This window comes from Saccopteryx bilineata, chromosome 4 (genome assembly GCF_036850765.1).
Source record: "Saccopteryx bilineata isolate mSacBil1 chromosome 4, mSacBil1_pri_phased_curated, whole genome shotgun sequence".
Classification (NCBI taxonomy): Eukaryota; Metazoa; Chordata; class Mammalia; order Chiroptera; family Emballonuridae; genus Saccopteryx; species Saccopteryx bilineata.
The window spans coordinates 37,443,200-37,456,798 of record NC_089493.1 but is presented as its reverse complement, the minus strand read 5'-3'; the positions used below and the strand labels follow the sequence as shown (position 1 = coordinate 37,456,798).

At 41.3% G+C, this 13,599-nt stretch overlaps 1 protein-coding gene across 5 annotated transcripts in view; it reads right to left on the bottom strand.

Annotated features, from left to right (window-relative positions):
- The window catches only part of PPP2R5E (protein phosphatase 2 regulatory subunit B'epsilon), a 168,026-nt gene that overhangs the window by 126,908 nt on the left and 27,519 nt on the right, over window positions 1-13,599 (bottom strand). Inside the window, exon 1 of one of the 5 annotated variants that reach the window (XM_066277871.1) lies at window positions 2,267-2,549. The exons of the other annotated variants lie outside the window; for them this stretch is intronic. Within the exon in view, the coding sequence (XP_066133968.1) occupies window positions 2,267-2,285 (19 nt within the window). The 5' untranslated portion in view covers window positions 2,286-2,549. Of the gene's footprint in view, window positions 1-2,266; window positions 2,550-13,599 lie in introns of those variants that run through there. 5 annotated transcript variants of the gene reach the window in all.

The window sequence follows — 13,599 nt, the reverse complement described above, 5'->3', positions numbered from 1 at the left end:
GGGCACACAGGAGAAGCGCCCATCTGCTTCTCCACCCCTCCCCCTCTCCTTCCTGTCTGTCTCTCTCTTCCCCTCCCGCAGCCAAGGCTCCAATGGAGCAAAGTTGGCCTGGGCGCTGAGGATGGCTCTGTAGCCTCTGTCTCAGGCACTAGAATGGCTCTGGTTGCAACACAGCAATGCCCCAGATGGGGAGAGCATCTCCCCCTGGTGGGCGTGCCGGGTGGATCCCGGTCGGGCACATGCGGGAGTCTGTCTGACTGCCTCCCCGTTTCCAGCTTCAGAAAAATACAAAAAACACAAAAAAAAAAAAAAAAAAAAAACTTAGCTTCAGCCCTGGCCAAGACTGCTCAGTTGGTCAGAGCATCATCCCGAAGCACAGAGGGCACCAGTTCGATCCCGGTCAGGACAGAGACAGAAACAGATTAATATTCCTATCTCTTCCTACCTCTCTGTTTCTCTTCCTCTCTTTAAAATCAATTTTTTTAAAAAAAAATAGTTTCAAATGCAACATTCAAGAACCAAACTTACTCTGGTGAAAGTACAACTTGAGTTTCAGAATCCAATGCCCTAGATTTACTTTAAATCAGATGGGTGTACCATCTCTCATTCAAATAAATACACCAAGCTGCCAAATGAAGATGTGTAATTGCACTGCCAAATGGTGCCTTTCATCACCAACTAAGTCTTTACGATAGAAATATATACTTTACAAAGACTAAATTCTAAACTCAGGACTTAGGAGTTCAGAATTCACACAATATTCAAACTGACTTGAATAATTTTTACATACTTAAAAAGTTAGCTGTTCTATGTCAACATAGAAACAATAAATACCAATATGGAAAACTACAAAATAAATTCATTAGAAATATGACAGATCCTAGCATAATAACACAGCTAAATTTATAGAGTACTTATTGGAAACAGATACAGTTTAAGTGCTTTCCACACATTAACTTATTTAATTCTTACAAGCCCATATATAGATACTATTATTATCCCCCCCCCCACGTCATAAACTAGGAAACCAAGGCAGACACAAATTAAAGGGCAAATCACGGTCACACTCTTATAAGGAAAGAGAGAGGATTTAAACCCAGGCAGGGTAGCTCCAGAGGCTGCAGAGAAAATACTAACAAGATACAGAGTTGTTGGAAATTACACTGAAATGTGCAGACTAGGCAAATCCAGCGAGACAAAAAGCAGATTGGTGATTGCCAGGGGCTGGGGGGAGGGGTAGTGAGAGGAACGGGAGTGACTATGAATGGGTATGGGGTTTCTTTTTAGGTGATAAAAATGTTCTAAAGTTAGACTATGGACATGGTTACATAAACCTGTGAATATACTAACAACTAATGAATTGTACCTTTTAAATAGATGAACTGCATGGTAAGCAATGTATATCTCAATAAAGCTATTTTTAAAAAAGATAGTTGTGAGATATATTCAAAACTGAACCACACTCGGGGGGAAAATGGAGATGATGGTTATGTAAACTGCTAATATTAGGGGAAGCAGTTTGAAGTCTAATGACTATTTTTGCAACTTTAAGCCTACAATTATTTTTTAAGTTTTTTTTTTCTTTTAAAGTAACCATAAACGCAACATGAGGTAGAGGGTACTACTGGCTTTAGAGGCAGGAAGTGCTGACCCTGCCTCTAACCATCTGAAGTTTCCCTTGCGTTCTCAGGGTGATAATACTCATTATCCTCACTCCCTCACTTGTCATGAGGACCAATGAAACATGATGTAATGAAAACACTTCTAAGATAATCAAATATTATTCATAGGAAGGATAAATGTTACCAGATTGAGATTTTATTAAACCAAAATTAGCAGTAGACTATCATATATCAGAAGGTACTTGAAAGCTCGTGAAATACCATAATAGTAATAATAATAAATAGCTAATTCTTAGAGAGCACTCACTGTGTGCCATAATGCTCGTAGCACCAATTTGTTTGCTTACTTAATTCTCACTGCAACCTTATAAAATAAATACTATTATTATTAGCCCCATTGGAGAAAACCTGCGACTGAGACACTTGCCAAAGGGCACGCTGCTAAGTGGCTAAGCTGTGTAGTATGATCTTACACAGTCTGGCTCCAGAGTCCTGATCTTAATCCCCTGTAGATACTGCTCCTAAACATGATTTTTTTTTTCTGAGAGCTATTCATTCACCACTCATCCCACTTATCTGATGCATTCACATAGGCCCTATACAAGGCAAAGAAGATACACAGTCATGGCCCTTAGGGAGCTTACCTTGTAGTGAGGACACCATGCAAATAAACCACAAATACCATTGTGCGAAGGGTGCTATAAGAGTGCTGGGGATGCTGTGAGCAGACAGAGGAGGGGCACCTCCCTGAGGTCAGGGAAGTCACAGGCCTCCTGCAGGTGACACCTGAGCTCCACCTTGCTGGAGCAGTAAAAGTTCACCAAAAAGAAAAGGAGAAGGAAGAAGAAAACCAAATAATAGCAGGATGACCATGGAGCAAGAACTAGAAACAGCAGAGATACATCCAGAGCACAGACAGAAGAATGAGTACTGAACAGGAGGAAGAACACAGTCTGCACTGAAATGAGAGAGAACATAATTGGATACATAAAAGACAAGAGATGGGACAGGAAGTTGAGGAAGTTCAAGATGATTCATGCCTGTTGGTCATCACAAAGAGGCATATTCATGGTAGGGCGTGGACAGGAAGTGGGGAATGAAACAGGGTGGGCAGGAAGTGGAAAATAAAGTAGGGTGAGAAACTGGTTATCACATTTATCCATCAAATTAATCTTTTGTGTTTAGGTTTAGACCCATTTTATAAATGAGTTAACTAACTCAAAGGGGTCAGGATCTCCCTACAGGTAAGACACAGGTATAAAGCATCAAATCTCCAAAGCCTATTCTCTCCCACTACACCATACCCCTTCTATGAACACAAGGAATCCTTACTGGCACTAGCCAGCAGGGACTTGGATTCTTTCTGCCCAGAAGACTGGAAAGATAAAGAATTAGAGAAATGTGAACATCATATATCATTATTCAGAGAAACTACATGTACACTCTCCACCCCCAAACTACAAGAAAAAATGTGCTGGCTCAGTTTTCAGTATTTAAAAAAAAAAAAAAAAAAGAGTCAGTCTGACCTGTGGTGGTGCAGTGGATAAAGCGTCAACCTAGAATATTGAAGTCGCCAGTTCGGAACCCTGGGCTTGCCTGGTCAAAGCACACATAACAAGTAAGCAATGAACAACTAAAGCGAAGCAACTATGAATTGGTACTTCTCACCACCCAGCCTTCACTCTATGTAAAGTCATTAAAATAAAATAAGTCAGCCCTGGCCGGTTGGTCAGTGGTAGAGCGTCGGCCTAGCATGCGGAGAACCCGGGTTCGATTCCCGGCCAGGGCACACAGGAGAAGCGCCCATTTGCTTCTCCACCCTCCGCTGCGCCTTCCTCTCTGTCTTTCTCTTCCCCTCCCGCAGCCAAGGCTCCATTGGAGCAAAGATGGCCCGGGCACTGGGGATGGCTCTGTGGCCTCTGCCTCAGGCGCTAGAGTGGCTCTGGTCGCAACATGGCAACACCCAGGATGGGCAGAGCATCGCCCCATGGTGGGCGTGCCAGGTGGATCCCGGTCGGGCGCTTGCGGGAGTCTGTCTGACTGTCTCTCCCTGTTTCCAGCTTCAGAAAAATGCAAAAAAAAAATTTAAATAAATAAATAAATAAATAAATAAATAAATAAAATAAGTCAATGTTTCCCAAAATGGAGACAAAAGAGTATTGAGGCAGAAGCATATACTACTACCTAATATTCTAGGCAAATACTGCTTTATATTCTTTACATTTCAGTGTTGCGATTGAACGAGCACTGATCAGACTAGATGTATTGCTGATTAAATAAACTAATAACTCAAGTTGACCTGACAAAAAGGCAAATTAATATAAATTATCCATAGTGATGACTGTTAAAACTTTTACCAGACTAGTTAACAAAACTGGAATAAGATAGAATTAACTCCTTCCAAAAATTTTTTTACTTCCAAATAAATTCAGAATTATTTTCAAGACCATGAACCCATACAAACATAGCTACTGTCACCACCACCCCACCACCCCACTGGGGGGGGGGGGGCGCGTGGAGCTTGAAGAATTCACACCAAAACATCTGAAATGGTGATCATCTCTGGAGCTGAGAGTAAAGATGACCTTTACCTCCTTCCGTTATATTTGTTTTTATTTTCTACAATAATACATACGTATATGATTTGTAACTCTAAAAAAGTACTCTTTTCTAGAAAAAGACCAAAAATACATATGAACAACCTGTATCTTTCTTTCCTTTTATTTTTTGGCAACACTCAGAAAAATTCAAGGCTTCTAACTAAAATCCTTACATCAAAATCTCCTTTAGCCTGACCAGGTGGTAGCGCAGTAGATAGAACGTTGGACTGGGATGCGGAGGACCCAAGTTTGAAACCCCGAGGTCACCAGCTTGAGCACAGGCTCATCTGGTTTGAGCAAAGCTCACCAGCTTGGACCCAAGGTTGCTGGTTTGAGCAAGGAGTTACTCGGTCTGCTGAAGGCCCGCGGTCAAGGTACATCTGAGAAAGCAATCAATGAACAACTAAGGTGTCACAACGAAAAACTCATAATTGATGGTTCTCATCTCTCTCCATTCCTGTGTGTCTGTTCCTATCTATCCCTCTCTCTGACTCTGTCTCTGTAAAAAAAAAAAAAAATCTCCTTTAATAACAGTATATTCCATAAGACAACATTCAATCAATATATTTTAACGACTGTTAAAATATTACTTGTCACAAACTTATTAAATTATAATATAAATCTAGGGTCTCAAACTCACGGCCCACCGAACAATTTTGTGCGGCCCACAGACTAATCCACGGGCTTACTTAATTTTATCCAAAATATTTTGAACTTCGTGGATTAGTCTGCGGGCCGCACAAAATTGTTCGGCGGGCTGCATGCGGCCTGAGGGCCGCGAGTTTGAGACCCCTGATAAATGAAGCACTGGTAGAAAAGAACTCTAAAAATAATTTTTTAAAAATATTCATCAATTAATACTGTGGCTAGTTATCCTTAAGTCATTTCTATTAGTATAGTATTTTTTTAAATAAATGATAAAATAGTACCACCACATTTCTCTATGTATAAAATTGATTTTGAAAATATGAGAAGAAATAAATTGAATATAAATAGCTACTGGGTACTATGGAGAACACAAAAACCTAAATTATTCCTACTTCCAATGCACTTAAAACCTTATTGAGAAAAAAGGATTATTTTCTACATTAAAAGACAGAGGGCCAGGCCCTGGTCAGTTGGCTCAGTGATAAAGCATTGACCCAGCATGTGAATGTCAATTCGATTCCCAGTCAGGGCACAGAGAAGTGACTATCTGCTTCTCTACCCCTCCCCCTCCCCCTTCTCTCTCTCTCTTAATTTCTATCTCTCTCTCTCTTTCCCTCCCACAGCCATGGCTTGATTGATTTGAGCACGTTGGCCCCTGGATGCTGAGGATGGCTCCATGGAGCCTCCACCTCAGGGGCTAATAATAGCTCAGTTGCAAGCATGGCCCCAGATGGGCAGAGCATTTGCCCCAGCCGAGGGTTGCCAGGTGGGTCCCGGTCAGGTGTATATGGAAGTCTGTCTGTCTCACCTCCTCTCACTTGGAAATAAAGAGAGAGAGGGCCAGCACATAACATTATGCAGTGTACAACCTGTGAAGCCAAACATGGGAGCCCTTCAAGGTAAGGCAGGCCAATATATGGCAATGGTCCAAAGAGCAATATGGACCATAAATTAAGAATTATATATTCCATACACCACAAGAGCCCAACAGGGACAGTGTATGAGTAAAACCAGCTCAATGAAAATAAGGTAGCAGCATAAATGTAAAATTAAACAACAAATGAACATGTCCAGAAATAAGGAGTAACAGGAATGGGTGAGACCTGCGAACTATAAAGTAAAAATACTGGTAATTAGCTCTCAAGTTATCATAAGAGAATAATGGGCTAGTTTGTTAGAAATTAAATTTTTCGGAGTAGCTCCTAATACTGATGATTTTTTTAAAAACTATCACATATACAGAGGCGTAAACTTTAGAGGAATGTACCCCTCTCAGGAAGCCCATCCCTTGAGCTGATCCCTAAGGCGACAGGACATTCATTTCCATCTTGGGGGGAATGAATAGAGCATAGGCACTGAGACCATTCAAGAACACAGGGTGTGGGGCAGCAGGCTGGGAACAGGCCAGATGGCTTGTGTTGGGGAATGCTAAGAAAAGAGGTTAGGAAGAAACATTGTGAAGCGTCCAATTCAATGTCCCGTCTGTGCTCACAGCATCCAAACCATCTGGCCAGCACATCCCCAGGTGAGATCTACGGATCAGACCACTGGGGAGTACAGATGAGAATCAACAACTTGACCAATTCCACCATTGATTCTTATGCACACTGAAGTTTGAAAACAAGTAACTGGAGCAAGGAGGTAACAATGAAAGTAGTAAGGGCAAAAAACAGTACATTCACAACATATTTTAAACACTGGAAGGGAAACAACTGTTTTAAAAGACGTTCCTTTTTTTTTTTAAGATTTTATTTACTGATTTTTACTAAGCAGGGGAAGAAGGGGCAATGAGAAGTATCAACTCATAGTTGCTTCACTTTAGTTTTCATTGCTTGCTTATCGTATATGCCTTGACCAGGCAAGCCCAGGACTTCGAAATGGTGACCTCCGAGTTCCAGGTCGGCACTCTATCCACTGAGCCACCGCAGGCCAGGCAAAAAGGATGTTCTGCTTTAATACTCCCTACTACTATCTTTCCCAAAAATGTTTTATTTTTTATTTTAGAGAAAGAGAGGAAGGAGGGGGAAGAGAAAGAAAGAAAGAGAAACATTAATTTGTTATTCCACTTATTTATGCATTCACTGGTTGCTTCTGGAAGAAATCTTATGGCATTATTTAAATTTTGTAATCTGGTAACTCCCAAAGAAGTTTCCAAAGATACCAAAGGCAGTTTTACACCTCTAAGGTTAAAAAGACAAACTCAGACCTGACCACGTGGTAACACAGTGGATAGAGCATTGACCTGGGATGCTGAGGACCCCAGGTTTGTAACTCCAAGAACACCAGCTTAAGCAGAGGCTCACCAGCTTAGCACGGGGTCGCCGGCTTGAGCATGGGATCACAGACATGACCCCATGGTTGCTGGCTTGAGCCTAAAGGTCACTAGCTTAAGCAAGCAGTCACTGGCTCAGCTGGAGTCCCCACCACCCTAGTCAAGGCACATATGAGAAAGCCATCACTGAACAACTAAAGTGCTGCAACTATGAGTTGATGCTTCTCATCTCTCTCCCTTCCTGTCTAGCTGTCCCTGTCTCTCTCTTTATCTGTCTCTCTCTCAATTAAAATAAAAAAGATAGCCTAACCTGTGGTGGTGCAGTGGATAAAGCATCGACCTGGAAATGCTGAGGTCGCTGGTTCGAAACCCTGGGCTTGCCTGGTCAAGGCACATATGGGAGTTGATGCTTCCAGCTCCTCCCCCCTTCTCTCTCTCTGTCTCTCCTCTCTAAAATGAATAAATAAAATAAATTTAAAAAAAAAAAAAAAAAAAGATAAACTCAGTAGTAACTACTTTAAAAATGAGGAAATCCACATAAACAGTGGGTATTATAGAATAGTACTAATAAAAATCCGTTCACATGCTCAACTCTCTGCCATTCACTCTGTTCTCCACCCTCCTTTCCTACACTTAAAGACCAGGCAAGGAAAGTTGTGTTCTCAGACCCAGCCTGTCTCCAGTCTCTGTCAAAATTTGGACTGCAACCTGAAGAATACTTTTTTCTAAGTCTTCAACTCCTCATGAGCTCTGCACACACTCTACAATCCTAAATCTAATTCACGAAAGCCAAGTACACCACAATCTAAACCAGACACATCCCCTCTTTCACTTCAGACTTCTCCAGAGAAATCCATCCACTCACAGGCAACATTTACTGACCACCTCATACTATACACGTGCCAGAAACTCAGCTGGGAACATAGTGGACATAGCATCTGCCTCCCTAGGTATACTGGGTGAGAGAGAAAGATACTACAAATATATTACAAAACAGTGTGGGCATAATATAATAGATATAAAAATGTACACTCTCTAGGAATCCAAGAGAGGAAATAATAACTTGGTACAAAAAGCTTGGCAAGGCTTTCAAGAAAAGATAATGTTTCTTTCATTCGTTCATTCATTCATTTAACAAATTATTTATTGAACATGCACTACATGCCAGGCACCTACCCAAACATAACAATGAACATTGGCCTTAGATTCTGAAATGCTATATAGGGAGTTTACTACATAAAGAGTAGGCATGGGGGAAACACTTATCCAAAAAAAAAAAAAAAAAAGACATGCAGAGTAATGAAGCAGGCAAAGGGTATGACAAATTAAGATGAAGGTAACATATTCCAGAGGTTTAGACATTGGTGAGATATTCAGCATGTCTAGAGAAGACATTGCCAAACAAATAGAGCAGGCCAGCTTGTGGTAGAGCTTTAAATGCCAAACTTAAGTGTTTAGAGTTTATCCTTGTGGACAATGGGAAACTGATGAACATTTGTGAAAAGGGAAGTGACACCATCAGCTTGGATTTTTAGATCTCTTTGCGGAAGATGGACTGGTGTAGGCAGGACAAACAGACAGTGACTTGCCCATTATCAACCAGTTCATCAGTGAAAAAAATTAACTCAAACCCTGGTTCTCTTGTTCCTAGCTCAAAATTCTGCAAAATAGCTAGGGATTAAAAAAAAAACAGTAAGAAAAGGACAGGCAATAAAAGAAAAAAGGATAAACAGAATTGTATTAAGATCAAAAACTTTTCTGCTTTAAAGGACACTATCAAGAAAGTGAAAAGACAACCCACTGAATGGGAGAAAATATTTATAAACCATACATCTGATAAGACACTTGTACTCAGAATACAACTCGCCTGACCAGGCGGTGGCGCAGTGGATAGAGCATCAACCTGGGATGCTGAGGTCCCAGGTTTGAAACCCCAATGTTGCCAGCTTGAGCATGGGCTCATCCAGCTTGAGTACAGGTCGCCAACTTGAGCACAGGATCACAGACATAACACCATGGTCATTGGCTTGAGCAAGAGGTCACTGGATTGGCTGGAGACCCCTACCCTATCAAGACACGTATGAAAAAGCAATCACTGAACAACTGAAGTGATGCAACTATGACTTGATGCTTCTCATCTCTCTCCCTTCCTGTCTGTCCCTGTCTCTCTCTTGCTTAAAAAAAGAAAAAGGAATATAAAAAGAACTCTTGAAACTCAACAAAAAGACAATCTAAAAATAGGCAAATGATCTGAATAGACATTTCTCCAAAGAAGATACACAAATGGCCAATAAGCACATGCAAAGATGTTCAATACCATGAGCCATCAAAGAAAGGCACAAATCACACCCAATCAATTGGTTATAATCAAAAGGACAAAAAAGTAACAAGTGCTGGCAAGAATGTAGAGAAATTGGATCCTTTATACATCTCTAGTGAAAAAGCAAAATGGTGTAGCTGCTTTGGAAAACAGTTTGGCAATTCCTCATAAAGTTAAATGTAGAGTTACTGCGGCCCAGCAATTCCATTCCTAAAGTATTTAACCAAGGAAACTTAGAACATGCACATACGAAAAAAAAAAAAAAGTAGCATTATTCATAATGATGAAAAAGTAGAAACAACCCAAATGTTCATCAAATAATGAATGGATAAATAAAATGTGTTACAATGGAATATTATTCAACCATGAAAAGGAATGAAGCACTGATAAATGCCATGACACTGATGAATCTTGAAAACATTACAGAAAGTGAAAGAAGTCACAAAGGACCACATATTGTATGATTCCAATGGCATAAAAGTTCCAGAAAGGCAAATCTTTAGAGACAGAAAGTAGATTAATGGTTGCTTAGGGCAAAGGGTGGCAGAGGTGGGAGCAGAGAAATGAGGAATGACCCATATTGGGTAGTTTCTTTTAGAAGGAACCAAATGTTCTAAAATTAGCGATAATGGTTGCACAACTGTGAATATACTAAACAATGAGCTGAATACTATAAATGAGACAACTAAATGGTATATAAATTATATCTCAATACATTGTTTAAAAAAAGCAGTAAGAAAGAGACTGGATATTTTAGGCCACAGTACAAGAAAGAAAAGATGGGGAAGTGAGCACTAAAGGACTGGCAACTAAAGAGCTTTCAGAAACTACCAGAATGGCCTGACCAGGCGGTGGCGCAGTGGATAGAGCGTCTGACTGGGAGGCGGAAGACCCAGGATCAAGACCCTGAGGTCGCCAGCTTGAGCGCAGGCTCATCTGGTTTAAGGAAAGCTCACCAGCTTGGACCCAAGATTGCTGGCTTGAGCAAGGGGTCACTCGGTCTGCTAAAGGCCCATGGTCAAGGCACTTCAATGAACAACTAAGGTGTTGCAACGAAAAACTGATGATTGATGCTTCTGATCTCTCTCCATTCCTGTCTGTCTGTCCCTATTTATCCCTCTCTCTGACTCTCTTTCTGTCACTGTAAAAAAAAAACCAAAACTATCAGAATGTCTTACAGAAAGGATCTGGGCCTACAATGCCAGAAGAAGAGCAATGAGGGGGCCTATCTATCTGCCTGGCTGCCCGCTGTGTATAGGAAGCCACTTCTAAAGCCCTCTGTCCTGGCAGTCCAAATGCCCTACTTGGTACTAGACCGAACCAAGGAAAGCAGCATAAGTGCCATCCAGAAGACACACGATAAACATGACACAACTCTCCAGAGCCATTAACTTTAATAAAAACATCAATTTTTAGACTAACAAGAAGACATTATGAAATTAAAAAAGAAAAATTAAAAAAGACTTCGATGGAACTCCAGGACTTTGCCTGACCAGGTGGTGGCGCAGTGAACAGAGCATCAGGGATGCAGAGGACACAGGTTCAAAACCCCAAGGTCGCAGGCTTGAGCACAGGGTCACTTGGCTTGAGCGTGGGATCATAGACATGACTTCATGGTCGCTGGCTTGAGCCCAAAGGTCACTGGCTTGAAGTCCAAGGTCGCTGGCTTGAGCCCAATGTCGCTGGCTTGGGCAAGGGGTTACTGGCTCAGCTGGAGGCCCTCCGTCCATTAAGTAAGGCGTGTATGAGAAGCAACCAATGAACAACTAAGGTGCCACAACTACAAGTTGATGCTCCTCATCTCTCTCCCTTACTGCTTGTCTGGCAATCTGTCTGTCTCTTCCTCTGTCAAAAAAGAAATTGATTCAAAAAAAAAAAAAAAAAGAAATTGATTCCTTCGATTCTTTGAATTTTCCTTCAAATCCTGGGTCAAATAACTGCTACAGAGACCTTTCTGCTAAAACTCTTAGCTTATTCTGTAGGCCTGCTGTGAACTGTAAATATTCCCACACAGATCATTATGCCCCAGTTATATCTTAGTCTGTCACATGCACTATAATTTAAAAATCATACAATTGCTCTTCTTTTAAAAATGAGTGTAGCGAGAGAAAGGCTGAGAAAGCAAGAAAAACATCAATATGTTGCTCCACTTATTTTTGCATTCATTGGTTGATTCATATATATGCCCTGACGGTAGGTCGAACCCACAACCTTGGCATATCAGGATGACGTTCTAACCGAGACACCCAGCCAGAACTGCCCTTATTTTTAAAAATTCTGTGATTCAGAGGTTTCACTAAGCCAAAATGCCCTTCCTACTGCTCATTCCCATCCCATCTCATTATTCCAAATTAGAAGTTTGACTATATGTTACAAACACATACATGCAAAAGGTTAACTCTTGTGGAGTGACAGAATTCAGACTCAGAGCCTCAGAAGCAGCTATAAGAAAGTCATTTGAGAGACAAATTATACTTGAAGGACAGCACTCTAAGCCTGGGTTAGCTAAAGCTCAGAGGAAGCTGGCCCAGTGGGGCCTGAGAAATACAGGACATAGATCTAAAAGAAAAAGAAAAAAAAAAGAGGATCAGGGGACTGAAGTAATTTCAAGAGTACAAGGAGAAAGTAGTAACACCAGAACTACCTGAGCTTCTAGCCAACTACCTGAGCTTTTTGCCACTCTCTGCAAAAGCACATGCGTATGAATATGTATGCATTTTTGTAAACCATCAGCATATAATGGAATGATTATATTTCTAAATCCAAAAAGATAGGCATTTAAAAAGAAAATGGTCCAACCATCATCAGCTTAAAATTTCTTAAATGTTTTTAAGAGGAACCAGATGAACACTGCATTCATTATCACTAGTCCAGCTAGCTGAGCATCAGGCAAGGGGAAGCGACAGGCTGCCTCTAACCCAGAAATGATGAGACACAGGCCTTACCAGCTCTGGGAAAGAGCCTCCTCTAAAACCAGGTGATGAATTTCACTTAACAGTTACTCCACTGAGGCTTAAGGAATATCTACCCTGCACCAGGCACTGTTCTAGCAACTAGGGATAAACCCTCAAAGTCGCTGTCCTCATGGAGTTTACAGTCTAACAGGAGAAAACAAAATAAACAAGTGTCAGGTGGTGATAAGTGGTATGGAGTAAAACAGAACAAACCAGCAACTGGTAGGAATGAACACTATTTTATGTAGGGATATCAGTGAAGACCTCTCTCAGAAGATGAAATAGAGAGACTTAGAAGAAGTGGAGGGAGCCATGCTGAGTATCTGACAAGAAAACAGCAAAGGCAAAGCCCTGAGGCAGGAGCACATTTCATATATTTGAGAAACAGCAAGGACAGAAGTGTAGCTGGAACAGGATGTGTTAGCAGGGGAGTGATATGAGGTGAGAGAAAGGGCCACACCAAGTAAAGTCTTATAGCCTCAGGAAGGATTTTAAACTTTATTGTGAATGAGATCAGAAGCCATTGGAAGGTTCTGAACAGAGAAGGGACAAGATCTGACCATTTTTAAAAGTTTGCTCTGGCAACTGCATATTGATTGAACAGGAGGCGAGGGTGGCAGCAGGGAACCTGTTAGGAGCAATTACAATATAATTGTGGTTTGGACTAGGAGGTAGCAGAGGAGGTAGTGAGAAGTGGTTGGATTCTAGATACATTTCAAAATAGAGATAATATTCATTGAACCGATTCTTGGGAATCCTCAGAATATTTGTGGCAAATTGAAAAATGGCCACAAATCCTTTCCCTCCTTGTATCCCCGCCACTGCAGTATAATTTTAGAGCCCCTCTAACAAAGAGGTGGAATCTTTCTCCACCCTTAAAATTTCAGCTGGCCTTGAAATGTGCTTTGATCAGTGGGAAAATAGCAAACATAACATAAGCAGAGATTTGAAAAGTACTTAAGCATTTGCACTTGTCCTCTCTTGCTGTTCTCGAGAACCCCACCTCTAAGACTAACCTGCTGGATAAGACATACACAGCCCAAACCCCCCTGTAGCCACAGCCACCACATACATGAAAGAGACTCAACTGCCAGCTGACTGCCTGTGCAGGAGTAAGCCCAGAGGGGCTCAGGACCCTCACACAGCTGAAACCAGCCTAAAGTGTCCAACCACAGAAAGGTGA